This window comes from Manis javanica, chromosome 6 (genome assembly GCF_040802235.1).
Source record: "Manis javanica isolate MJ-LG chromosome 6, MJ_LKY, whole genome shotgun sequence".
NCBI classification, from domain to species: domain Eukaryota; kingdom Metazoa; phylum Chordata; class Mammalia; order Pholidota; family Manidae; genus Manis; species Manis javanica.
The window spans coordinates 55,399,203-55,427,125 of NC_133161.1; the positions used below are offsets into that span (position 1 = coordinate 55,399,203).

The window sequence follows — 27,923 nt, forward strand, 5'->3', positions numbered from 1 at the left end:
TGCATTCTTTGGCTATACCCAAGTAGGTATGGGTATAAATCCATACCTACTTCATTCTTGCCCTGGATTACCAATAAACTATTACTTTGCTTTTGACTACTGCTCAAGAAAAAATGCTCATTTATGTCTGAAATTCAGTAGATTTCAGTAACTCCAACATTGCTTTAATTTCAAGAAGTTATAAACCAATAAAAATACATATCCTAAGTGAATCAATATTTTGTTTTCAAGTACAACAATATGTGTCTTTCCTTAATGGGTAAGATAAAATGTAGATGCTATTTTCTTGATGGACTTCTCCACAATTGTTTTGGGATGCAAAATATCCTCAAATTAAGATTGTACATGGACTTAAAAAATTTTGTTAAGAATGAAAGGTGATTTAATCATCCATCTCCCCTCTTCTCCCACCTACTTTTTAAATTGTAAAATACATACTATAATGCTATCTCCTTACCACTAGGAGTTATGCAATTCATAAGCCCACTGCTCTCCGTGGCTTTACAGCAAAAAAGGGTCTCTGGAATGGAAGATGTTTAGACAACCAATACCCAGGACTGTGGTACCCATAAGAAAGCTGGGCAGATTCATAACAGATACAAGAAAAAGTCCTCACCCCTCTAGGAGAGTGCCAGAGTTTAAATGTCAGCATAAATGGGAACAGATGTTGATTTACAAGTTTCATCAACATGACATCAAATCATTGGGATGAAATATGGAAAACTGAGTCTATCATCCATATGTTTGATGTCATGCAAAGACTTCAACTAGTCTCTGAAAGCCCTGCTTAACCTAAAAATTGTGTGAACTTCAGCCCTGCACCTCAGAAGTAATATCTGAACAGACTTTCTGTTGAACAGAAGTTTCCCAAAGATGATTCCTCTATAGAAGGTAATTAAGTAAATCTATTAGTAAACATTATATTTATCTAGTTCTCAAAAAAGGGACTACAAATTTATATTTATGATATATTAAAACAAAATTTCTCTTTTTCTATATTATTTGTCATCTCAACTTTAGTTACAATAAACTTTAGGGGTGAAATCATGGAAGTTGAGGAGAATTAATCATTTTTCAAGAAAACACATCTAAGATCCAAAAGAATTGAAATTTGGTTAATAAATAGCTGTCTAATGAAACAGAGAATAGTGACTTTTATTTGGCTTTATCTTACCAGTAAATGAAGCATAATCTTAAAATAGTCATTAAAATCATGAAAAAATATGACTTTATAGTTTCTTAACTACATTTATCTTCATTCTGGTTATGTCTTATCATAATTAACTGCACAACAATTCCACTATTACTAGATGAGATGATTTAAGTTAATGAATTGATCTGAGCTGCTTGACAGTCCAAATGGTCTATTTATGGCCTAAAAAGCTGCACAATATTTTATAGAAAGCTTTCATTTCCTGATATCTCTGAGTATTACATATATGTTGGGAGGATTTTGTGCATGGCAAGGTTTTTACAATCCATCGTTCCATCTTGAAAAGTAAAAACAAATCATTTCTAGTCATGCAAATTGCTTTCTTAGAACTTAGGGAAAAGTTAATTGAATATAGCTACTCTTTTAATTGGTCCTTATTATTTGGAAAACTGTACTTGCTACACAAATTCCTGGAAATTTTTGGCTTTAAAACTTCTAAGTCAGAAGGGAAAAATGTTGTCTTAAAATTTTAACAGTTGATCTGACCTTTTAAAATACTAATAAAAACTATGTTGCAGCATTTGAACTATTTTAAATAGCTCTTCAGTGCAGATAATATAATTCGCCTTCCAAAACTGTAAGCTCTTCAGGATACTTCCTGGACTTTTTACCTGAGCTCTATACTGTCTATTAATATCATATTTCTTTGATGCTCAGCTCAAAAATGAAGTTTGCAGGTTTCCCAGGAAAGACAGGTGTGCATAAGATCAATTTATTCCCGGGGTCAAAGAGCAGAACTCTAAGGGTATCTAGAGACACACACCTACAAAAATTGTAATTTTTTGATGCAAATTGTTACAATATGTTGCAGAGATGAAAGAGGAAAAGTGTTCTTAAACTATACCTATTGCTGAAACTAAAGAGCAGATAGGGCTGACAGCTTTCTAAAATTTATTCATATAGATCTTTTTCTTCTGACCTGGACTGATAAAACTTCTTGAAGCATCTCTACATGCTGAATATAAAGAACAGAATCTGGACAATGAATAAAACTGTAGATCATACTAGCAGTAAATCTATAAGTTTTGCTCTCCATTTGAATAAAATATCAATAGATGAAAATCATTACTGCTTTGTTCCTAAGATTGATTGACAAGTTTGGATTTGAAGCCCACATCTTCTTTATTAGCCAAGTCTTTCAGAAAGAGAAAATGTGGGCTTGATTTGTGAGCTATGAAGAATGGTCTGGGAAAGATGGTAGTAGGGCCAATTTGATATGTACAGTATTTCATATTGGCAAATTGTTTCAAGAAATTCCACCCTCTTTCCCAAAATGTCTTCAACATCCTTGGGAAAATACATACTATCATGAGCATAATATATTTGGTTGTCACTAACAATTGAGAATCCATTTCAAGACTGGGAAGTATCAACCACAGCTTTTATAGGCAAAATAAGATCCCAAATCATTTTGCAGTATTGAATATGATTTTTAGATGACAACAAATCATTCTTTATTTCAAAATTGGATCTAAAAGTTCATTTATCACTCTGTGTTCTATTAAAATTCAGTTTGGTATTTCTCAAGTTCAAAAACATACCCATTCCAAAAAATCTAAATGTATACACAAGAAGAAAATATTTCACAAAAAAAGGAAAAGAATATATTTCCCATTGTAAATAGTCTGGTTATCAAAAAGGAAGAAAAATTACAGGGGTTTCCTTTGACAGGCTCCTTGAGTATGTTGGATAAGGGAAAGGCACAAAGCAGCTTGAAGTTATTATATGATATACAAGGGTAACAAAAATCTAGGAATTATTTTCAATTTTAAAATAGAATTACCAATTTAGATGTGCAAGCCAAATGCTGGATAGACTAAAATCAATTCACAGAGACTTTCTCACTACACTGTTTTATCACCTGTACTGGCTGACCAAGGAACTGTAGTTTACAGCTCGGGGCCAAATGAATACTGTCTCCACACTCACTTCTTGCAACCAAGTACTTGATCATCACTTAGCCAGTTGTGTGATATTAGGAAACTTACTGAAACACAAAAGGCTTGGTTTCCTCACATGGGAACTGTGAGCACTTAGTTCTACTTGTAAAGGTGAAAAAAAATGAGCAATAGGCAAATATTAAGTCCTCAATAAATGTTCCATATTACTATATTATTATTATTTTCACAATGGTATTACTTTCCATTCTCTCAGCATAAAAATCACATTAAAATATGATAAAAATAAAAATAACCATAAAAGATTTGTCATTAATGAGAGCACATATTTACTATAGTATCATATCTTTTCTCAGAATTTAGCAACCTCTTTTTTAGTCTATGCCTATGACAAGAATATTTAGAAGTCAGTGCACTAAAATTAATTAGAAAAACAGTGATATGTTTGATAAAGTAACAGGGAGAGAGAATAAAATATTCTACTTATGTGCCTTGCCCAAAATAATCCACCATCATTCTTGGTAAACTCAACTACTCTAAGAAAAAGCTCTACTTGGAGTTTGACCATTATTGACAGGCTGAACATTATTGACTAGTTACCTGAATAAAACTTGCTCTATGAATATAATAAAGGGCTCTATTCTCTGCTATCAAGTTACATGTATATTTAAAAAATTTTTGCCACAGCAGGGAAGGAGTCTTGGGAAGCCATGGTTCCTATTTTAAAAATGCTGCATTTAGAACAGAATTGACAGTTTGGTGAACTGAGAATAGCTCTGCTATCCAGTCAGGTTTTCAGTCACAGTTTTGCATTACTGGATTTTCAAGTTGCATTTATCATTAAAGCAATCAAATATGAACCAAAGACTAGAGCAAGAGATTTAGACTGTATGTGCTTAACTGATTCAACTGCTTTGATTATGTAACAAATAAACTGATTTTTAAACATTCTAGTCAGTTGTATGGTCAAAGTATTTTAGCAAAGGCTGAATTTATGAGGGCAAGCTATTTAAATAGAGATACTTCAGAAATCAATTAAAAAAATAGGTAACTTAAAATAAAACTAGCAACAAAAACTTGGGCTATTTATTATCTAGATTAGAAAATTCACTTAGAAATGAGAAAATACCCTTTTTAGTTGGTATACTGACAATCTCAGTGAAATATGATCATTCTGGATCGGAGTTTTCCCAAGGTGAACATTCCTGAGGAGCTGATATTTATAGATCCTTTGTCTTTTGGAAATCCTCACCATTAATTATGGTACTTCAGATTATAACTAACTGGCTTGGTTTTTTAAAAATCACAACTTGTTTGTACCGAAGGAAACCAGATCAATAGCTTTATGCCACTCTTTTAGCTCATCCTCAGTGAGTACCACAATGAGTCATTTATTATTATTGTCATTATTACTACATTCTTATTCTTATTCTTTCATCAAAACCTTCTGAATTTAGGGGGTTTGTACTTCATTTTTGCTATTAAAAAGCCATCTAGTGATTGTCACTTATTTATTAATAAAATAGGAATAAGTTCAAAACTACTAATAATATCTTCTGCACTGGAAATTTCTACTTTTAAAACCTCATTAGATTTCATTAGAAGCATGAGATACATACTGTCTCTTGCACACTATAAACAAACTATTTAATGGTCTAAAATAATCACTTTAACATTTGCTGAATGCTTAAATAATTAATCTTTATTGTATCTTAATGTATCTAGTGCTCATCTAGGGACTATAGTTAAGACAGAACCACTGGAACAATCTTTTGAAATTACTGGAACAAAAACTGCTTAGCAGGCATTCAGCAAATTATTTGTTGAATGACAAGAAGACATCTGGCATTGTTATTATAAATAGATAATAAGACAAATAAGAAGGTATTCAGAGATCTTTGTCAAGCATACTCCTTGAGGGGTCAAGAGACAGTAGTTTTCAAGTAGCTCCTTCAGACTTTTGCTAGGTTCACTTAAGGCCAGGTGTTTCCAATGCTTCCATAGTAGCAGTATCATTCCCTTTCTCTTTTCTGAATAATTCATTTATGCATTGATTCATTCAGCCAATATTATTGAATAGCACTTCTTTGCCATGCTGTGAACTAGGCATTATGACTTAAGTCAGAGATAAGAAGGTCTTAGATTTCAGTCAAAGTTCACTGTGCTTTCTCTCTCCTTAGTTTTTTAAGTCATAAACAGTGGAAAAGAGTAACAGAGTGGTATAACAGAAAGAGCATAAATTTTAGAGCCATAAATTGAATTCACCTCATGGACCATCCAATTACTATCTCTGTGGCTTATATAAACTACTTAAGAATTAACCATAATGTCTATAAAACTTCTAATCTAGGACCTGGCTTTTAGATGAACTTTTGAAAAATTTTAAGTATATCCTTCAATTATTTCAGGAAAGAATGATAAGTGCATAGAAGAAATAACTAGTTATCTGAACTAAGATATTCTATTATAATTTTAAAGCTATCTTTAAAGCTCATAGCAAACATGAAAATGTTTCATTTGCCTGCAATTTTATTTCTGCCATAGAAAAAATATATAATAGAACCACAAGGACAATATATGTGACTAATTTTGGCTGGTAAAGCAAGCAGGCATCTTATATCTCACTATTATGCAGCTTCATAGAGGCTGTCTCTCCAAAGATACTTATCACAGTCCAGAAATAACTGAAAATTTAAAAAAAAGAAAAGACACCACCATTTACTTTTCCTCTGACCTCCATATCCTACACCCACAGACAGATACCAGAAAGATCGTTAGTTCCAATACTGGGAACCAAGGGTTGTATTAAGAATTATATACTTATAAAAAAAATACTATATCAAAAATTATTTGGGAGTCTATTTCACTAAAGCCCCAAAATTAGAAAGGAATTCATATATTTAGATTGGCAATTCTTTGCATACAATAGACTTTATGAAATGTGATCCATATTGCTGCCACACAATCCCACCCTCAAGCCCTTGTGCTAACCGAGCAAGATCATTTCATGAATCCATGATTTTCACAGTTCATTCTCTCTGCCTAGTATGAATCCCCACCCACCCCCATTTAAATTCCTCGAAATCTCCCACTCATCCTTGAAAGAACAGATTGAACTATACTTGATGAACCCCTCCTGAAAGCCCTCATCATTTGTTATTCACTATAGCTAAACACATCTGTCCTCTAGAACAGTAGGTCACTTCTGTTATGATCTCTGAGAGCAGGTCAGCTAAGATTTCCAAGCGCGCATCACTATACAGGGCATATGAGTTCAATGAATGTTTTCTGAATGAATGACTCTTGTTTCCTCTTTAAGTTTGCAAATTGTGTCATACATGTTGAATGGCAAGGAGACATGGCATAGTTCAAAATTAACAGAATTATTATGGTTTAAATCTGGTTTTAAATATCTATGAACATTAAAAGCCAGAATTTTACATTTCTGCAGCCTAGCTAAATAATACCACTTCTTTTTTAATTAACCTTAGATATGGTGACTGCTCTGGAAAATTTAGGTAAGTTTGCTAATATAAAGTGTCCATATTCCAGGTAAAGAGAAGGTGCCATTCTTGAGGACATTCAACCACTTTCAGGAGCACATAATTCAACTTACCATTTAAATAAAAAATCAATAATGGACACTTTAATATCTGTTTTCACATTATTTAATTCAACTGCTATGTTCAAAGGGGTTCTTTTAAAAACATTCTCATCCACCATTCACTTTGTGATGTGAGAACAAATAGGTACAAAATATAAATTATCCTTCCCCACTTTGCATGCATGATCCATTTTTATGTAAATCTATGGTACCCACAAATAGAATTATGATAATAAAAAAATTTAAGAATTCTCTATAGCAGATCAATGGATTTGATCATATGTTATTGTATGGCTAAAGACTTAACGTGTGTATTATGCAAGTGACCAGGTTAACTTGGTAAACAGATAAATTCATATGTGATGTAATATTAAAGTCTACTATCCCATTTGAGTTGCTTTAAGATATTACTAATGTTTAGTAAGTTGCAAATACAGGTAAACAGAATTTATGACATTGAAACCCCGATAGTTTCCTAATACAATTTTTTAATTTTACTGCTAATGAACACAAATATTTTCAAAGACAACCCAAGTATTTAGTAAATAAACACTTCAGCTATTTTTTTTTCAGTACAACTAGCACATATATATGTACACATTTTTTGCTCCAAAGTACAAATTTGGAATGTGGGTAGAATTTTCCTTAGCATCTCCAGTGTCAAACATACGTATTTTTAATGTATTTTCTTGAAAAAAATGATTTTCTATCATTTATCCTGGGCTTGTTTTCAAATGAGAAATGACCCTCAAATGAGAAACTGAAGTACGCATGAAACACAGGACATACTCCACAAAAACCTCACTTATTGAAAAATTTCCCTATTAATTCCCTAAGTTTCAAGTATGTTATCAACAGGATTTTTCTCCTTGAGAATTTATAAATGTTAGATTTTTAAAACAGAAAAGAATGCTTTTAAAATTTCTTATCACAAAGTTTTCTTTTGCTTTCAACTAAACAAAACATCCAAAAATCCATGTGTTACCATTAGGTTAAAATATAAAATCTTGCAAGTGAGGCACATATTGACGCAATCTGATACTCCTCAAAACTAAGAACTTTCCAAGGACTGAAAATATTTTTTTACTTCTAGAGATATATGCCTTTTTAAAAAGAACTCTGTACCCCAAAAGAAAGCTTTTATTTTGCTGTATTTACTACTTAAATTAATTTTAAAAGTTCTTTGCTTAGAAAAAGTTGCAGAATCCAATATGTATATATATGTATACATTTTAATTACCACCTACATTCAGTAGACAAACTGAAAATGACCAATTAATTAGTTAATGTTTTAATGTGAGAGGGAAAAAATATATATTAGGAAAGGAAAACGTTATTTAGTTTACCATGAAATGAGATTGCCTAAGCCAGTGTTCCAAGACTAAGCTAGCTCCTCGGAACTAATGCTAAGTGGTGCTATGTGCAAAAGAGATTTTATAGTTCACTGAAGTTTGGGTATGCCTGTTCAAATAAGTTAAACAGGTAGTGCAGGACCTCTCAGAGCATTTAATATACTAATGTCCATTCTAAATAATGTCATATATTTTAATAGGCAGAATTGTCTAGAACTACTTAAAAATAAAATCTTTCCCCTCTTTCTTTTGTAGGAAATGGGGAGCACGCCTGGGCCATTGGCTAATATACCAGTATAACTACCAGTAGGTCTTGATGTGCCTTTTTTGTATACATATCCCTTTTATGGCTTTGTAGCAATATTCAGGTCCCCCAACTAAAAAATTTTTTGGAGCTTTCATGGAATGGCTACTTTAGCTACTTTACCTTAGTTAGAAATTTACATTCTCTTTTGTATCAATATTGTTGCTTCAGTGAACATTTGTTTTCTAATTTGCCACTTTCAGAAATGGAAGTACCAACCTGAATGCTTCAAGGTACTCAGTGTCTCCCATGGGAGGATTCAGGCCACCTGTCCAGGCAATATTTATATTGAATCCTTCTCCAAGGCCTGTTCCAACCTACAAAGAGGAAAGAAACACACCACAGTGGGCAGAGAGGGCACAGGGAAGAAAGCAAGAAGACAGGAAAACAAACATATGTGAGCTCTTGAAATAAACATCAAACAACATGTCAAATCAGCCCAACCTTCCTTGACAAACCAGTGCTCTGGGTTATGCACTTGTTCTGCACTGGTTCTTGGTCCCCAGAGACAATTCAGTAATCTCACGTAATTTAAAACACCAGCAAAGGACAAGAAAATTAGGGGTAATCATGCAATGCAATTACCTGAAAGATACAAATAAAAGTGGGGCTCTAAAGAAATAAACCGAACCTCATTTGGGGCTCCACTGCCAGGGAAAAAGTTCCCTTCATCATAGCGATGGAGTGAAATATACAGGATGCTGGGGTCAGCATAAAAGGCCTGCTGTGTACCATTTCCATGGTGAACATCCTACAGGGAAAAGAAAACAGATGACAAATACAGTCATGTCTGACTCTGTATAGAGACAACTATTCTAATTTCTAGTTCTTGGTCTTTCTACTCCACCCTCCTTCTCACTTTCTGTCTTCTCAACATGTCCTTCTTTCTTTCTCTCATTCAGCTTGCTTCCACACCACCCCCTTTACTTCCTGAACTTCCAGGCAAATTACCCTTTAATGCACTCATTTTTTAAACTGGCTTCTAAAAATCAGGAAACCACAGCGAACATGCCCTGGAGACTCCAGATGAGCAGTCATTGAGAAAGCCCAGTCCTTTGGTACAATTAGATATTTATACACCGGCCCTTTGTACTCTTTACTTCAGTGATGGAATCTTGCATCCTGTTTTATGGAGGAATTTTATGACTTATTAACTGCCAACAGTTCATAACCCCTCAGGCTTAATTAACTAGCCTCATTGGCCTCTGAAGAAAGACTAATGTTTAAACTACAAACTAGTATTTTGCAGAAGGATCTATGGCTTACAGAGCATTTTCACAATTCTTGACAGAACACTAAACATACGTGTATGCACTGATTTGCCAAGTCCCACCATTAAGGTCAAAGGCTCTGCAACCAGCTGAGTAAATTGGCTTTCTTGAAGCATTCAGTTCAGTTAGCAATCCCTCAGCAGTTAGAATCACTTCAAAAGAGATGCCAGATGCAAAAAGGACTTTATACTTTATTTTGGTAAACTCGTGACAGCAAGAGTCGAAGACACAGGATCATGAGCTCATTAGCTATTAAATCATTTGGGCCAAAGCAGAAAGATGGCATGGTGCTTTATGCATTCTTGTCCAATCTGCCTAATTTTAATATTATATCATGGCTCTCTTCCCAGCCTTCTTCCTCCTCTTTTTTCTTTCCCCACACCACTCCCCCCAATGACTCAAAAGTTAGTATTTTCTAAATGTATTCTGCTACAGACACATACTGGAATTGATAATATAAATGGGAAAAATAAAACTAATAGCATTTTAAAAAATGTCTGCTGAAAGACCTCAAGTGTTAAGAATCTCAATTAATACGTATCCTAGTATCTTCTGAACCAAAATAAAATAGATGACCCTTAAAATTGAATAACCTATATATTTATAGTCAACACAGTACTACTGCTACATGTATAACATACATTGTTTTGGGTTCTGTTATAAAAAAAGTTTTGGTCACTTGTAACTACATATTTATATTATACTTTATTTTACATTAGTAATCATACTATTTTCAATAATTCCTATAATTTTTTAATTAGGCACTATACTAAATATGTTGCATGGATTATTTAATGATTGCATGAAGTATATGATATTATCCCTAATTTAAAAGATAAGTAAACTGAGACTCCAAGAGTTTCAGTAATTTACTGAGTCTATACAGAGAACAAGCAAGACAGAGTCTTGAATCCAGTTCTTACTCTAAAGGCCAAACTCATAGCCATTATACTGTTAATTTACACTTACATTTATTATCTCTTTGATCCTCTTAGCAAACCTGTGAAGTGAGATTGAAGTTTATTACTGCTCCTTACTGAGGTTTATATAACTTGTCTGACTTCAACCATCAGCCCAGACCTCCTTCCCTGGACACTACCAAAGCCTCCCTTTGTTGGGTGCTGAAAGCCTGCACTGGGTTTTCTATCCACAGGGTAGACACACATTAATCCTCTTCCCCTTTTACATAGTACACATAGCCAAAATCAATTAAGGAATCATAAACCATTGGGGAAGACAAGTATCATTCCAGAAACTAGTTCTGGCTAAATGCATACACATCAGGGGAAAAAAGAAAGCTTATTGAAAATATAATAATTCCTCTATTTCTGAATGTTCAAAGGAAGACATGGCAAACTATTTTCCTTATGTGGACAAAAAAGAAACAATTTTAGCTACAATGTCTTTTGAATTTGCTCTGGATACCTTGAGGAAGGACAAACAAAATATTTTGAAAAACAACAGTGAAGGAATGTTTGCATTTCTACTACAGGATAGAATTTTTAGTCAGTTTCATAGGAAAAAATTTGGCTCTGGGCCCAAATTCATCTACACTTTGACAACAGGAAAAACAGTGCTATTTTTTTCTTTACTTTTTTTTCCCTTAGGGATGATATAAAGGTTTATTGAAGAAGGTCAAATAAAATATGACATTTGTCTTAGATATAAAATCACTTGTTCTTAAAAATGTGTTGGGTGCTTATTGTTATGTAAATTTCTGAATAGGAAATATAGTCTTTCCCACAGCACAGTAAGTTTGCAACAGACATTATTCATTAAAATACACAAACCTATTCTAAAAATCATTCTTGAGTCCACATTCATATCCACAAAGTATTTACGGATAAAGGTAAGTCCAAATACACCTTTCATCTTGGGCAACAACTTACAATATAACCTTGAAAATATTTAAGCTTTCTCTGCTGCATAATATTCACACAAAGTACTTATTGCTCTGGCATAGTCTAAGGTTTGTTTTTTTCTCCATAGCAACAAATACATACTAGACTAACATATGAAAATTATTGGTGATTATGAGGAATTACTACAGTAATGAAATGAACTCAATCATTAAATGCCTTAAAATAGAACTTGCAACTAAGATAGGCTGTTAAAATAGCTTTGAGTAAATTGTATATTCTACCTGCTAATGTTATAACTTATAATAAATGAGTATAGGTACTTGTGCCAATTCTTTGGTCAAGTTTGGTGTTTGACCAAAATAGAACTGCCTAAAATATAAGAACATTTGAAGTGACTTTTCTTTTATGAACAAAGCCTCAAATGTATTATATTCACTAATAGTCACATTATTTAAGATACCTGAGTCTTGCAGGCAAATCCTCCTTCTAGGGCAGGTTAATCCTGTGCATGCAAAAGCCAATCTCTTGCAAGCTGAAAAGTAAGTGCACCTGCTCCCTCTCCTCACCAATCTGAATGTTTTTGGAATCTTCCCCAGAGGCAGAACTGGAATGAGTAAGCTCCACAGATCAACTAGAATCATTCCTGTTTAAAATACTCAACACCTCTGAATTTAGCTGTGGCCCCAAATAGGAGTAAATTAGAGCTCTGGCTCTCTACTTATTAGGCATATAAAATTGCTAAAACAAGCTGCTGGACAATGGAGTAGCTTTGCTTTCTAGTGGCCCAAGATTGATGAAGCCAGTTCACACTGATTAGCTAAAGTTAGTGACTTTGGATATGCAGGAATGAAGTTCTTTTGCCATTAAAGTCTTCACTTGTCCGTTGCTAACTTGCAGAACAGACCTGTCTGCCAGGGAGAACGGATGTCTCAGCGCCACGTGGCACTTTAAAACTTCCTTCTCGGCAGCTGGAAGAAACGGGAATTTCCTCAAAGTATCCCTGCAGCTGCAGAATTTGGAAGACTTGAAAGTAAGACTATGTGGGCTGGTGGTGATCTCAGAGGCAACCCTTTGGACAGAACTTTATATAGTTAGAGAATTTGAAACAAAAACTTCTCCTCTACTTAAGCCTGCTGGGAAATCAGTGTCCTTTATGATTGGATAATGCAGCCAATTCATAATCAAAGGCCAGTAAGCTTATAGAACACTCCTTGCAGCTACCATGAAATGTATTTTATAAATCAAAGAGAATTATCTCCAGTAGTCTTTTATTCTTTAACTGTGCAAAAATGAAACTTTATATACACATCCTCTGAGATACAAAGTATCCACTTAGGACAAAACTAGACATTTTAGCTTTCAAGTCTACTGTTCAATACTTTAGAGTCTGGATATTACAAATGTGCTTCCAAAAAGAGTCTTAACAGTTACTGATTATCTCATAGAATGACAAAACAATAGCAGAGAAGATTCCTCAGGAAGTAATACTAAAGGATTCTTATGAATAAGACAGTTTACTAATCCCATTCCCTCATAATTTTGACAAATTTGGCAAATTTTCCCACAACTCTTGGTCTTTATCTGCTTTTCTTTCTTCAAGTTTTTGGCTTCTATTTCTAGCAGAACATACAGCACTGGAAGCATATTAAATTATTTTTTAAATTTACTATCTTATAAATCATGCAAACCAATAATATTAATTATTTAAAATGTCATTTTGTATGTACATGGGAAAAGAAGATACTAATGTCATCATTTTTGTGAAGTTTTAAGATCCTGCTGCTGTTGTACATCTAGGCCTTCAACACATTTCTTTAATGGTGAACTAGTTTGGTTTCAATATTCTCAGCACCAAAGTGCCTGCAGGAAGGCTACAATACTGTACGTGGAAAACATCCATTCCTACCAAGCCCTAGAAATGGTTATCAGTCTTTTGTTCCTTTTATCTTCAGTTCAATTTAACTAAGTATTTCTTCACATGGCTTTGTTCGTGCTCTCTCAACCCTTTGGTGTGCCTGCGTAGCTGAATCAGAGGGCTGGACAGGGAGGCCACGACTTCCCAATAAGATTTAATTATGAGTGCAGATATGAACAAGATTTAGACTATTAAGCCTTGCACTTCAAAAAAACTTCTAACATATTTTGCCTTTAAATCTTTTATCACCTGCAAAAATTAATTAAGTGCAGATGTAGCAGGTTCGCTTTGGATGCCAGGGTTCATTTCCTGTCTATGCTTTGTCAGACAACCTATTACACCTCCTCATGAACTGGAGGCAAACAGAAAACGGGGCTCATAAATCACCAGTCAGCTCTCTCTTGCCCTTTCCTGGGTTGGTCTTTTCGTATGGGGCAGATCTCCAGCTCATTATTCATGAATATACCATAGACAACATGCCAAGTGTCATCTGCATTTAAACAAACCATTTGTTAAACAAATTATAACTCTATTGTGTAAGAACACATCATGCTAAAATGCAAGACTAATCTAATGCCTCTGACTTTTAATCACTCAGGGTTCCTGCTGGGGACTCATCCCAAACTGGCACACAGGATCTGAGATCTTTTCAGAAAGAATGACACGCTGACTTGTTTTAATAATACCGCTGTTGCACAACAAGCAACATGACTGCTAACCAGGGGAAGTGGCCAACTGGTTACCAAAGCAACAGCATTCCTTCCAGCACATCTGACTATTTAAAGTCTATATTCTGTAGGGAAAAGTAAATTCAGGTTCTGTTGGGTTATTTTAACTGTGGAAGTATCAATTCATTTAAGGATCATAAAAGTTGCCCTGATCTGCGCCTTCTTCTCATTAAATTGCAGTTAACACCATGAAAGTGAAACGTGAATGTTTATGGTTTCAGAACTGCAATCCTGAATTTAATGAGTTTCCACATTCAAAGGAAACGCACCCTTCAGTTGTTTGCAAGTGCTAAAAGCAAGACAACATAAGAGAGAAATACAAATTCACTCCCTTTTATCTAGAGTCACTGAAAATGCAGCTCTGGCCAGGAATACATACCAGATCTACAATCAATATCTTGCTTATATTTAGTTGGTCTCTCAAGTATTTGGCGGTAATTGCAACTGAATTAAAAAAGCAGAACCCCCTGCGGAATAGAGAAGAACAGAGAAATAAGAAAGCAAATCAGCCAGGAAAACCATTATAAATAATGTTCAGAGCATTTTTTAAAATGCTATATGATCTCCGAAGCCATAAATCTGCTTCTGGGAGTACCTCGCAAGATTTTTCAGCCCATCTGCTAACAATTAAAGGCTTCAGAGACATGCACGGGGCAGGTGACTGACCGCCAGAACTGTGGTGCTTGGAGATGGGCAGCAGTCCTTGGTACTCACATGGCTGTGGATTCCTCAGCATGATGGCCTGGGGGCCTTACAACAGCAAACCCATTCTGTAAGAACAAGACAGGTTTTCAGTGATCAGATATGGGAGGTTTGCTTGGCTCCCTATGTACTACAGAGCATCAGGCACACAGAAAAAGAATGAAATCTGTGAAGGCTTCAGAGCTTGTTTTTATTCCTCCCATTACTATTTCATAGAGTGAAAAGAAACAATATATGTGATCACATTCTCTCAGGTCGTGTCTTAAAAAGAAGGTTCCCACAGAGCCAGGGGAAGAACGGGGATTTGGGAGTTGTACCTAGCTGGCAAATGTACACATCAGCTGTTACACTAGCATGATTCATTTTCAAGAACTTCTATTTTATTATACCAGCATCCTATGGAGGAAGAAGAAATTTACTCTTGGTGCTGGTTTGGGTCAAAGTTTGGAAAGACCAGGTAAGATCCAAGGTGAAAATTCTTTAGCTGGATTCCCTCAATGGTTATTTCTACTCTATTGTCAGCAAAATGATAAATTTACACTCACACACTCACATACACATAAAAGAAACCCCAGAAAGGTGAAAAAGAGAACGATGGAAAGCCCATATTTCTTCTAGTCTATAAATTTAGCTTGGATGACTGCCAAGACTCGAAACATTATTGGATTCCCTAAGTCAATTTCTAGCCCTTGTTCTGGAATTTTATAAAGAATTCCAGGGCTGAGTAGCAATCAGATCTAGCCTTGATCAAGGATTGCCTTAACCTCCAGATTAGTTGGAATGCATCACAGAAAGCTGAAGTAACTCCAGCATGAAGGCAGGGAACTATAAATCCTTGCAAAGCAGCATGCTCAGAAAAGTTGGGTTGCTGGATGTAAAAAAAAAAAATCATTTATCAGATAGTTCACACCATCTTTTACTTAATTATGACTCAAGTAACATGTTCAAAAAAAGAGTATTTCCATATAAAGAACACCTAAAACTTCTGAAATAATTGTAATATACCCCAGGATATTTTTTGCCAAATCTTACTATACTCACAAAGATAGTATCAAGAAAAATAATCTATTCAGTAGGGTTTTAAATATACATAAACTTTCTACAATGTTGTCATAATTCACACACAATGAGTTAATTGGTGATGTATTTTGATTATCATATACATAAAGATAATCTCAGAAGCAAATTAGAAGTCAAACAACACAATATCAATTACAGATGTAGGAATGATAATAAACTTATCTCCTTATTCTTGTTTTTAAGGTACTTATTGGTTCTTTGGTGACAAAAGATTAATATGAAAGAAATGATTAATGAGGCACACAACAGAGGCTAAAATTTTAAAATTGTAAAGTGAGACTATGGAGTGCTATAGGATTCCTGAGAGTGGAGAATTCAGTAGCGACCATTATAGGTGCAATTTATTTTATTGGGAAAACAGTAGAGTGAAAAAACAACAAATATAATACAAGGTGATATAATTAGCATACAATGAACTTTTAAGATCAGCATAACAATTCTAATGACGTTTACCATTCAATTAAAACCACTATTTTTTATGTGCAAGGGAATGCCTAGACAATACAGACAAGAAAACATCCAGTGATCTATAACTAAGAAAAAATATTTAACTGAAGTAGTAATTAAATAAAAGGAGATGAAAATCCCAATGGGAAAATACTTTTCCAACCAGGAAATTTGAATTTTTAAAAATACTCTTATGTTGACAATGGAATGGCGCCCTATACATTCATAAATGTTGCTTGGAGGAGCATTATTATAGTTTTTCTTTTATTATAGAGCCTTTAAAAACCATTTAACTTTTGAATAGTAATTTACTTAAAGGATTTTACCCTAACAATGTTATTAACTATGTTGACAAATATTAATGTAAAATGCAGTATTTTACTAGCAATGGGAAAAATGGAAATTATCTAATTTAGCTAATATTAGGAGAACATTTAAATAAGTTATAGTAAATCTCTTCCATGGAATATTAGACAGCTATTAAAATTTTGTTATAAATATTTAGTGGCACAGAAATATATCAGTTTTAGAAGTATTAGTGTTAAAACTTATATACACAGTATATCTGAGTGAGGACATTATGTGGGTTATTTTTAATTTATAATTTCATGTCTTATACAAATGGTATTAAAACAAACATTAATTATTGCATAGTGAAAGAACTATAAAACAGAAAACTGAGAGGTAGATTTTAATGGGTCTTACAGTAAGAGTTGCGTTCACAGAGTTAGAAAAAGAAAGGGTATTCTGGGCAAGTGGAAAAGCATGTACAATGGCTCAGAAGAAAAGATTTTATGAAGCATATCATATAGGAAATTCATCTTGAATAGAGATCATGTTAGGAAGAGAATGGAAATGAAATTTCATAGGTAATTAGCTAAATTATAAAGGATAAAAAGTCAAATAGAAGTTGAATTCCATTTTCCTCTTTTCCCTTACAGCCAAATTCTTTGAACAAATGTTTTGCCTTCCACTTTATAATCTTCCACAGTACCCTCCATTTTGCTAACCTCCTTCTGAAACTGCTTGATTTCGGATTGAAAATCATCTTCTTGCCAGTAATGAACATTTTCTCATCATCATGATCCATCCAACCCTTCCACGGTGCTCTCAGAATCAGCAAGCTCCCCTACACTTGCCGTGTCTTTTCTGGGTTGCTACCTTGCCTTAGCTGAAACCTGGCAAGGCTGCTGCTCCCACAATCTGCTCAAGCGGTAGGTGCTTCCTCTCTCACATCTTATGCAGTAGATTCTCATGTTTCTCACTGCTGCTTTGAAAGCATGAAGCCTACTGCACCCACCCCTGCAATACTCTCTTGTAAGAATGGACTGCATCACATGAAAGAGAGAAGAACACAGTTTAAGTGACTGAGACTGAGTCCTGAGTCTGCCCCTCACCCTATCCTCCTGTTCTACAAGAGGAGGTGCTAGTCCTTCTAAATCTATCTCACCACCCTACAGTTAGGATCCCATCCCCTCCTATGTTTCCACTATCTTTTTTTTCCTAACATATTACATTCATATTAAAATTCCTAATTACATCTATTTAATTGAAATTTCAATAGAATTAAAAATTCTGCCAACTTGAAAACAAAATTTTATGTTTATGTTAATAATACATATACATACATATATAATATATGATATATATCTCCATCCTTAATCCCATTGATCCCTCCAACTGCCTCACTTCTTTTCTTCCCTTTTAGCAACCAAACTTCCTAAAAAAGGTGGTCCTTCTTGCTTTTCCTCTCCTTGCCCTCACCTCTGCCTCAGTCATCTAACTCTACCTTATCTTCCACTTCCATTAGTCCACTAAAGAAGCTTTTACTGAGATCACCAATGGCCTCCATGTCACTAAATCCAATGACATTTTTATGCTTTCCCCTGCTTGGCCCCTCATTAGCTTTTAACACTATTAGCTACATCCTCCTTTTTAAAACACTCTCCTCCCTTGGCTTCTGTGACTTCATACTCTCCTGGTTTCCTTATCTCACTTTCTACTTCCTAATCAATCTCCTTTGAAGGCTCATACTCTTCAGCTTGCTCATTAACTACTGAAGTTAATCACAGTCCAGTCTTAGACTTCACCTCTCCTCTTTCCACATTTACATAGAAGGCATGCCACTATTCTCATGGATTCAATTACCGCCCATCATCAGCTACTTCACAAATTTCTATTTCCAGGATGAACTCTCCACTGAGCACCAGACCAAAATACCAGTCCACCTACTTGGTATCTTCACTTATCTCAAGGTCACCTCAAATTCATATATCTAATACCAAACTTTTGGTCTTTTCCCAGTGTTCTCTAACTTACCAAGGATCCCATGATTTACCTAGTGGCTAAAGTCAGGGACACATGAGTTATCCTTAATGGTTCCCTCTCTCTTTCTTCCCTCCATCTCATTTTAATTCATGAAAATTCCTATTGATTTTGCTTCTAAGTATCACTCAAATCTACATAATTATATCTACAGTTACTCCTTGAATATTTTGCCTTTTGAATTCCTACCTTTCTCCCCATTACTCCTCTAGGAATTATTTGTAGTATTTTAATATCCACACACTCTTTTCAATACCTGATTACTCAGTTCTCTGGTTCCTTGCCTTCAATCAATTTGTCTTCTCTTTATAGTCATACTTATACACCCTCCATTATCTCCTCCATAATCTCAATGTTAACATCCTACTCTCCTACTATCCTATGTTTCAGTTAATGCCTCAATTGCACTGAGACTTCCAGTCCATTGACCTTCTTTAACTTTTGCTGCCAATCATTCACTCCCACCACCATGTTCATTTTCCTCCTTGTCTGGTTAGACTTCAGAGACCATCACTGTATCCACTTTCTTGCATATTTTTCAGACACCTTTGTCTGTCTTTTTCCCTCCAAGATACTTCCCTGGTGTATTAGTCTGCTCAGGACACCATAACAAAATACCAAAGGCTGGTTGGCTTAAGCAAAAGAAATGTGTTTCTCTAATTCTGGAGGCTGGAAGTTGAGATTAATGTCTGGCAGGGTTCACGACCTCATGTAACCTTTAGCACTTCCTCACAGACCATTTCTCGAAATACAGTCACATTGGGAGTTAGAGCTTCAACATATAAATTTGGAGGGCAAAACATCCAGCCCATAAATACTTTCAGTCATTTTGCCCCTTTCTTCCTTCACAGCATACCCACCCTGTTAAATACAACTCACATCTGCTCTGTTTTCTGAATCTACGTATATACAGAAGCCACATGACTGGTCTTGCTCTAAATTCATGATTACAAACTTCTAGTAGGCTCCTCATTATTGCCCAGAAGTCATCTATACCTCTTAATCAATAACTCTCTAAGTCTTTCAGATGAGAATTTCTACCTTGTTCTCTTTCTTCAAATCTCCATTAACCCCTACTCACTCTTTACTCTTTGCTGATGACTTTGCTTCTTATTTCACTTAGAAAATAGAAGCAGTTAGAATAAAATTTCCTCATCTACGCATCTACCCCCACCAGTCTCTGATCCTATCTAAGAGCAATTAATTATCCAATGCATTTGATCCCACCCCCTCTTACGTATTCAAGGCTACCTCACAATTTTCTCCTCTCCCTCTAGTATCATCAGTTTTTTCCTATTTTGGGTTGTTGCCACCAGAATTAAAAACATATTTAAGTCTTTCAACAAAGACAAGCAAAATAAAATGTTAAATAGTATTATAATATTATAGCATACAATGCTATAACATAATACATAAAAATAATATAATGCAAATAATATGATAAATAATAAACTGTAATATTTTGGTATCATTTAATCCTAACAATATTTGAGGGCAGATAATACTATTATCCCTATTTCACAAATGAGGAAATCAAGATATAGAAAGATGAAAGAACTTGCTTAAGGTTCCTATTTAGAAGGTGACAGTGCTGAAATTCTGTCCCAGTGTGGCACCTAAGAACGAACACTGAAGACGAGCCATACTGCATTATCTGGCCTCTGCCCACCACTTCAGCTTTATCTTGTACCATTGTCCACTTAGCTTTCTCCACTCCAGCCCCTCTGACCTTTTGATTCCTCCAATGTGTCTTGTTCATCCAGCCACAGGCCTTTCCACGTGTTCCTAGTTCAGTGTGGAAAGTCTTCCACTTACCTACTTACACTCTTTACCTAGATAACACCTTATCTCCACATTTCAGCTCCAAGATCACTTCCACAGGGAAACCATCCCTTAACTTCAGCAGGTCACCAACAGGTTCCCCTGTAGTATCTCTTGTAGATCTGCCAACCCTTGTTTCTGAGAACTTGTCTTAGCTTGTAATAATACACCTCTTTGTGTGATGATCTAATTTAATTGTATTTATTACTTTTCACTATTGTGATTTATATGATTAATGTCTGCATACCCATTCCCCACAGTGGACTCAAGGACTCACTACTTATGACTTGGCTCACCATTGCATCATGCAGATGTATATAGCCTGGCACAGTAGGTGGTCAGTAAAGAAGGATAACATAAATTTGTGAGTAGATATTACTCTGGCTTTTAACCCTCTGGCCATCTTTTGTTCCAACCTTGGCTGTACATTTTTCCTTCTCTCAAGGGTCCCAGATTTTGCATCCTAGCTTTTTGCAGCAGGTTGCCTCTTGGACTTGGCAGAATCTTCTTTTATAGAAACATGTAAGATATTTTGTTCCTTACAATGAATGTAGTCATTGATTTGATGAACTATTGTGGGACATTATTATTCTTACAGAAATTTCTGACTTTCACATTGGATTCTGAACTTGTTGACAAAGCATTTGTTCTGTATTTTTCTGTATCCCATATTGTCTGGCATGTAGATTTATTGAATTTGATACCACTTGAACCAGGGTTTTCTCTGTTTAAGAACATTTATATCTTCAATATATATCTTTCAGTAAGCCTTTTTAACAATTAACTGTATTTTCAAAGAACTTAATAATCTACTAGCCTCACAAAATAACCAAGAAAATCTGTATAGTCATATTCAATTTGTGAAAAAATAATCTGTTTTCTCAAATTTTATAATGTGTATGATGTTCTTAATCTCTTTTAATTTATGAGCATTTCAGACTGTAGTAGTAAAACCTACAAATGATTCCATACAATTTTGAATTGTTTTCTTTTAACTCTATGAAAAAACTCTTTGCTTAAATATTTTATTCAAGGTTTAAAAACCAAGCAATTAATATAAGCAAATAAATGCTAAAGTACTTTTCTGTGGATTTGTAACAATTTAATGGTGATGTACTTTTTATCTCAATAATTTGATTTTTGAAATCTTTTCAAGTTTCTCTTCAGCCATGAACATCATTAATCATGGAGCTCTGGCAGCATTTTAACATCACTAGCAATAACAATGTTTCAAGTACTGAATGTGCTCACATCTCTATTTTCTGTTGTTTAGATTAGTGTTAGGGATGTTTCTCCTTGGTTAAAGGGAAGAAGGATGTATTCTCTGATGTCATCATATAAGGAAATAGAGGAGCCTTGGGAAGACTCCCATATATAGCCATGTGACATCAGGAAAGAGAATCTAGGACATTGCTTATATGGAAAAATACATTTGAGTGAGAGGGAGAGGAATACAATCAACTGAAACTAGTCTATTTTCATAACTGTTGAAATTTCCATTTTCTGGTCAAATTTATCAAAATGTCACACTTATTCATATATTCCTTATATGCACAGTGAAATATTCCCCAGACAAGTAAAAGTCAGGCAGAAAGCAAATACTAGAACTACATTAAAGGTCTGTTTTTTTACTCCATCTGACCAAGTTCAAATTCCTCTACATAAGCTCAATTTATTGCCATAGCACTGATGGGAACTGAAAAATTGAGAAGTACAAAATAATCTGATCACTTTACTCACTGAATTCATTAATAGTCTCATGGACAAGAGAGACACATATTTATTTCTCTGACATCCCCATGGCATTGCAGGTAGCCCATGGATAATAAAAACCATACTAATTCCAATCTACATAGAGTAACTTAGATTTTAGAAAGCATGGAAATAAGGGCCTAATCACTACTGCTGAGAGTGATGTGGAAAGTCAAGAACACATTGTATAACAAAATCAGCCAATACATATAGAATACAAAAAAGAAAAGCAAAGATTATTATATGCTTTCAAAAATGTTATGCAATGAATTAGAGCTTAAACTACCTATAATACCAGTAGTCCCATTAGCCACTTACTAATCTTGATGTATTTCTTCTTTACAAAAACATAACTGCAGTGCATAGTACTGAAAGCTGACAAGAAATTGTGTTTCTTTGTTAAAAGCAGTTAATCAAATATTAGGTTTTTACTCAATTTTTAAAATGTAACTCTATTTTGGGAAGTCACAAGGACAAAAATCAAAGAAATCTTTCCTGCTAAGAAAAATGTTTTATGTATGACTGCCTACTATCTAAAGAATAATTGAGCATGTCAGACCAGTTGATTGGGATTCTGTTTTTGAAATTTATTTTAGTGCATTGCTAATTTAGAGCTCAGTAATTGCCTCCTAATGCCTAAGTATTTACCACTAAAGTATATTTAACATATTGAAGTATAAATCCTCAGTTAAATAATAAGTATCAAAACCAAGCATATCATATCACAGCACAGAAAAATTCTACAGCATGTATGTCCAAGTAAAGATGTTATGGTTGAATTATTACTTCTAATACATTTGCTAAATTGGAAATTCACATGAAAAAATTTATGTGTTTCAAATATTTCACTGGAGACCAAAATCAGCTACCCTAGATTCATACTGATGCATTACCAATTTTGAAAATGAATTTAAGGAACATTCTTTTACCTATAAAATATAGGTTGACTTTTCTTAAGACAAGTTGGAAAACTTTAATCTACTTTGATATTCACCAATGCACAAATATATCGGTGCATAAGCTATTTGGTGCCAGCAAAAAGACGTACTGAAAGCAGCCAGAACCTGCAATTTATATGAGTGTGCTACGATAGCACAATGTATCTCCCAAACTGTCAGTATGCTCATCAGTGCCCTTTCTAATACCTCAGTACATGTGCTTGCCAAGTATACAAGTTGTTTACACAATGACAGATCAAAAGTAGTTAAGTATTCATTAGCTGGTTAGACAGATTAAAAAATATATTTATAGTACTAAACTTCTGGTACTCTTAAATAAGTTTTTTATTAAGGTATAATTGATATACACTCTTCTGAAGGTTTCACATGAAAAAACAATGTGGTTACTACATTTACCCATATTGTCAAGTCCCTACCCATACCCCAATGCAATTACTGTCCATCAGTGCAGCAAGTTGCCAGAGATCCACTATGTCCCTTCTCTGTGATACACTTAAACTTCTGGTTCTTTATGTTAAGTTGCACAGAGGTTAAGTCAGAAACACTTCTGTTTACCTTGAAGGAGCTTGTGGAACAACTGGCTTGGATTCTACTTTTCAGGAATGGTTCAGGCATAGCAGTCTTGTTAATGAGCTGTTAAATAACCTGCAATCTCAAGTTGACCATTACAGATATGATACAGTTCATCATTTGTTCAGCATGCTTTATAGCAGCTCCCATTCAAAGCTCCTATTGAATAGGAACTATGGATCTTTGGTGTATTCTGAGATATTCCTCTTCAGCTACACTAGTATCTGTGATGAAAAATAGTTCCACATGGTTTATGGTATGGCAACAGTAATGTGAGAGAAGAATATTCCCTTTTCCAGCTTTAACTCCTTGGGATAAAATCAAATTACATTATGTAAGGGACCCACTAATGACAAATGCTGGAGTTTATCTACCTGTGCTCAATACCACACATCTTAAGAAGTACTGTATAATATACTGATTGTTAATTCTCTATATAAAAACATTAAATCTAGTTTTGTGATTCTTTCCAAAAGAAAGTAATTGAGTATGAGGATAATATACTATATTAGAGAATACTTGAACACTCAGGCAATAGGTCTCTCTTAGTGATATCTAAGCTGTTTGTAAAATCTGACATTCAAATGAGTAAATCAGGTTCAGTCTCTTGAGTTGCCTTTAACTGTATTCACCGGTATGCATAATATTTTGGAATACGCTAATTTAGTCCTTAAAACTGGTTAATTTTATCCTTAAAAGGCTTTCTAAAAAGACAGTTTGCTTTAGAATCAATGCTATTAATCCACAGCCTTTGAGAGAAGGAAACTTCACAAAGAAATTTTGTCTCTCATATACTAGAATCTGGGAGGTTGAAGGAGGTAGGGAGATTTGCCAAGAAAACAATAAGGGACATATGGGAATACCATTTTGTTTCTTTGAGTGAGCTCAAGGGAGCCAGGAAAACAGGAGCCCAGCATTAGCAGTTTAACTGAATGGCGGACCCCAAAGCATATGCACAGCTGCCAGCCCTACTCCTTGAAGAATCCAGAAGGAAGGAGCTTGATGACAGCACTGGAAAACAGTTCTTAGGAAGCATGGCATCTGTGGCCCATAATGCCTACAGCCTTGAGTCCAGCAAAGATATGGCTATAGACAGGAATAAATACATTCATGAAAAATCAGCCTTCTGGTGGAAAGGAGATAAGGCATTTGATGGTGCTTATATTACATGTAACTTAAGTTGAGCCCTATATGAAAATAATAACAATGGATCCACTGTGAAAAAGTTATTGTTGGGGGGGGGAGGGACAGAAATAATCAGGATGTGGATCTTGGTAAGGCAATAATAACCTACTGAAAACAAATTGTTTAGTTTATCAAACAGTGGTTTCAGTTGATACAAGGTCCAATACTTTAATTCCCTGAACTTTTGGAAACATGACTGGTTTTTGGACCACTCTGACAAAAAAGTCAGGTATTCTTTTCATCACATAAATAGGGCCTCAATATGAAAATTTTCTGAAAAATAAAAAATAATTAGGATAAAAGAAGTTTTGCTTTTACTATTTTTTACAAGCCAGAAAAGATATTTTTTAAGCCTCCTGTGAAGAGTAAAAAATATAGTATGATAATAAAATAATAGTAATTATAATAGTAATGACCAAGATCTGAGCATAGTTGATACTGGAGGAAAAAGATTTTTATCAGCAAATACCCCATGTTTAAATCATTTTTGTCACTGTACTCACATCTTACTACAACAGATTTGCATTGAGTCAATGGTGGTTCCAATATTCTTGGTACCTTTTAGTACATCTACACATTTATTCAATTAGATACATGATTTTGGAACTTTTAATTGTAGCATTGTACATTTTTACACTATCATAAAAATGTCTAGTTGATTTTTTTCTTTACATAGATGATTTTTAAGTTTGGCTATACAACTTTTTACTCTAATTGTAAATTTTCTATTTCCATTAAATTCTGCACACACTATAACAATAGCTACCAGCAATTAAATTAGTCAATTCAGCAAAAAGTAGGCACTTGAATAAAAATTTCAGTCAAAGACATTAACTTATGTAGCATCATATGCAAAACAGCATCATGCAGAAAGAATACAAATCAATTGACCAGACTTTTCACCTTACAAGTCTGTGTGTGTATGTTTGTGTATGTGTATGAAATTCACTGACAGATAAAATTATAAAGGTGTAAAATACTTACATTGTCCAAGTGCATATGATACGTGCAATTTGGACACTAGTATCAAAAATGTCTTTTGCAGAGATTGAAATAAAAAAGGGAACTTCTACATTATACATAAACTAGCAGGTATCAAATTTATTACTATCAAATATAAAAAACATAAATTGGTTGGAAGATTTTTTTGTATTATTAATATATTTTAACATCATTTGTTCTATATTTTATATACTGAGATGAGAATACAGCAGTAGAAAACCTTGCAAATATATGCTAAATTTGAGACTAGAATGCATTTCAGGAAGCATTCTTTTCCATCTAAATTAGTTTTAAAAGTATCATGAGGATTTTGCCAAAAAGTGTAAAGTAGGTGTCAGGGACTGAGAAAAGCTCAGCAAGGTCTGGAGGAAATAGAGATCTGGCTGGTTAGAGTCTGAAGGCAGATACAGCAATATTTAGTCAGTATGAGCTAAACCACATATAAGTAATGAAATCTGGACAGTCCAAAGCCAAGAACCAGACAGAGAGGCTGGATATAGGCTAATCCAATTACCTTGGAGCAGCCAGGTAAAAATACAAACTAGAAACTGAAATATTAGCCATCAGAAAAGCAGATGGGAAGACTAAAGAATCAGAAAGAAGCATACTATGCAGTGGGAAAACCACAGACAGGCAACTAGGCAACAGGTCTTTGTTCCTGAGCAAAGAATCTGAGTAATAGGTAGGCTCACCTTTTACTTAACCTATGAGTTTTTAAGTACTTGTATGTTTATCATTTTTCAGAGGTGCAAATCAGTCCACTTGTTGAATAACAGAAATTTTCAGAAAAAGTTGGAGAACTTGGAAGGATAGGAAGTGAGAAAGTCAAGAACAAGGTTGTTTCCCACAAAAGTAAACAAGTTTACTTTTATAGCCAAGGTTTCTCCCTTTCTCTGATGCTTAGATAACCATTCATGGTAGGTGGTGTATTAGTAAACATATCTGTCCTTCATTTAAGAATTAAATAGAAAAAGAAGTCAATGATCCCCTGTTCTAATAACTGGCATTTATCCCTTATGCGTGTGAGATATAAAATTTCAAACAGGAGAGAACTTCAACATCCCCTCAGAAATATATCTGTTTTGCAGTCGTACACCTAAGTAAAAGGAGGAAGGATGTATGAAACATCAGTTCTGCAAAAGTAACAATAAATCACTGAATACATTTTTTAAAGCATGCTTTTCTTTAAATCACTAAAGAGCTTTGGACACAAGGAAATTTAGAGAAACAATCCCTTTCTAGCCTCTAATGGTTTTAAACACAATGTCTAGCATATAATCAAATATTACAAGACATGCAAAGGAACAAAATAATGAAATTTCTCATAAAGGAAAAAATAAGGTAACAGACACGTGCAATGAATATCAGATAATGACTTTTGAATGATTATGGATAGACATGTTGGAGAATCTATAGGAAAAGATAGTGAAAAGAGATATAATGGTGAAGGGAAGGAGAATTTCAAGAGATCTGGAAGCTGTAAAAAAGAACCAAATTGGAACCTTGAAAGTGAATAGTACACTGTGCAAAATGAAAAGTTATTTGAGTAGGATTAATGGAAGCTTGGACACTACATTAGACAAAAGCAACAAACTTGAAAATAGATCAAGGGAAATTATCTAAATAGTACAGAGAAGATAAAAAGACTGAAGAAACTGAACAGATCCTCAGTGTCTAGTGGGACAGTGAGAAGTGATCACATAAACATATAATTGGACTCTAAGAAAGAGAGGATATAGAGAGTGGGTTAGAATAAAGTATTTTAAGAAGTGTTAGCTTAAAGTTTTCCAAATTTTATCAAAACCAGCAAGCCACTGACACAAGAAACTCAGTGAACTTCAAGCAGGATAAAAACAGAGAAAACCACACCTAATAACAAAACTACTAAATAAATAAATAGTCTTAAAGACAGGGAGAAAAAAGATTCATCAAA

The 27,923-nt window shown here is 34.4% G+C and overlaps 1 protein-coding gene across 3 annotated transcripts in view; it reads right to left on the bottom strand.

The window, feature by feature from the left end:
* The window catches only part of HDAC9 (histone deacetylase 9), a 938,800-nt gene that overhangs the window by 188,940 nt on the left and 721,937 nt on the right, over positions 1-27,923 (bottom strand). For all 3 annotated transcript variants that reach the window (XM_073238726.1, XM_073238727.1, XM_073238728.1), the window contains exons 21-24: positions 14,862-14,917; positions 14,527-14,614; positions 9,003-9,122; positions 8,591-8,688 (exon numbers count right to left, since the gene is read on the bottom strand). In XM_073238726.1, the coding sequence (XP_073094827.1) occupies positions 8,591-8,688; positions 9,003-9,122; positions 14,527-14,614; positions 14,862-14,917 (362 nt within the window). The remainder of the gene's footprint in view (positions 1-8,590; positions 8,689-9,002; positions 9,123-14,526; positions 14,615-14,861; positions 14,918-27,923) is intronic.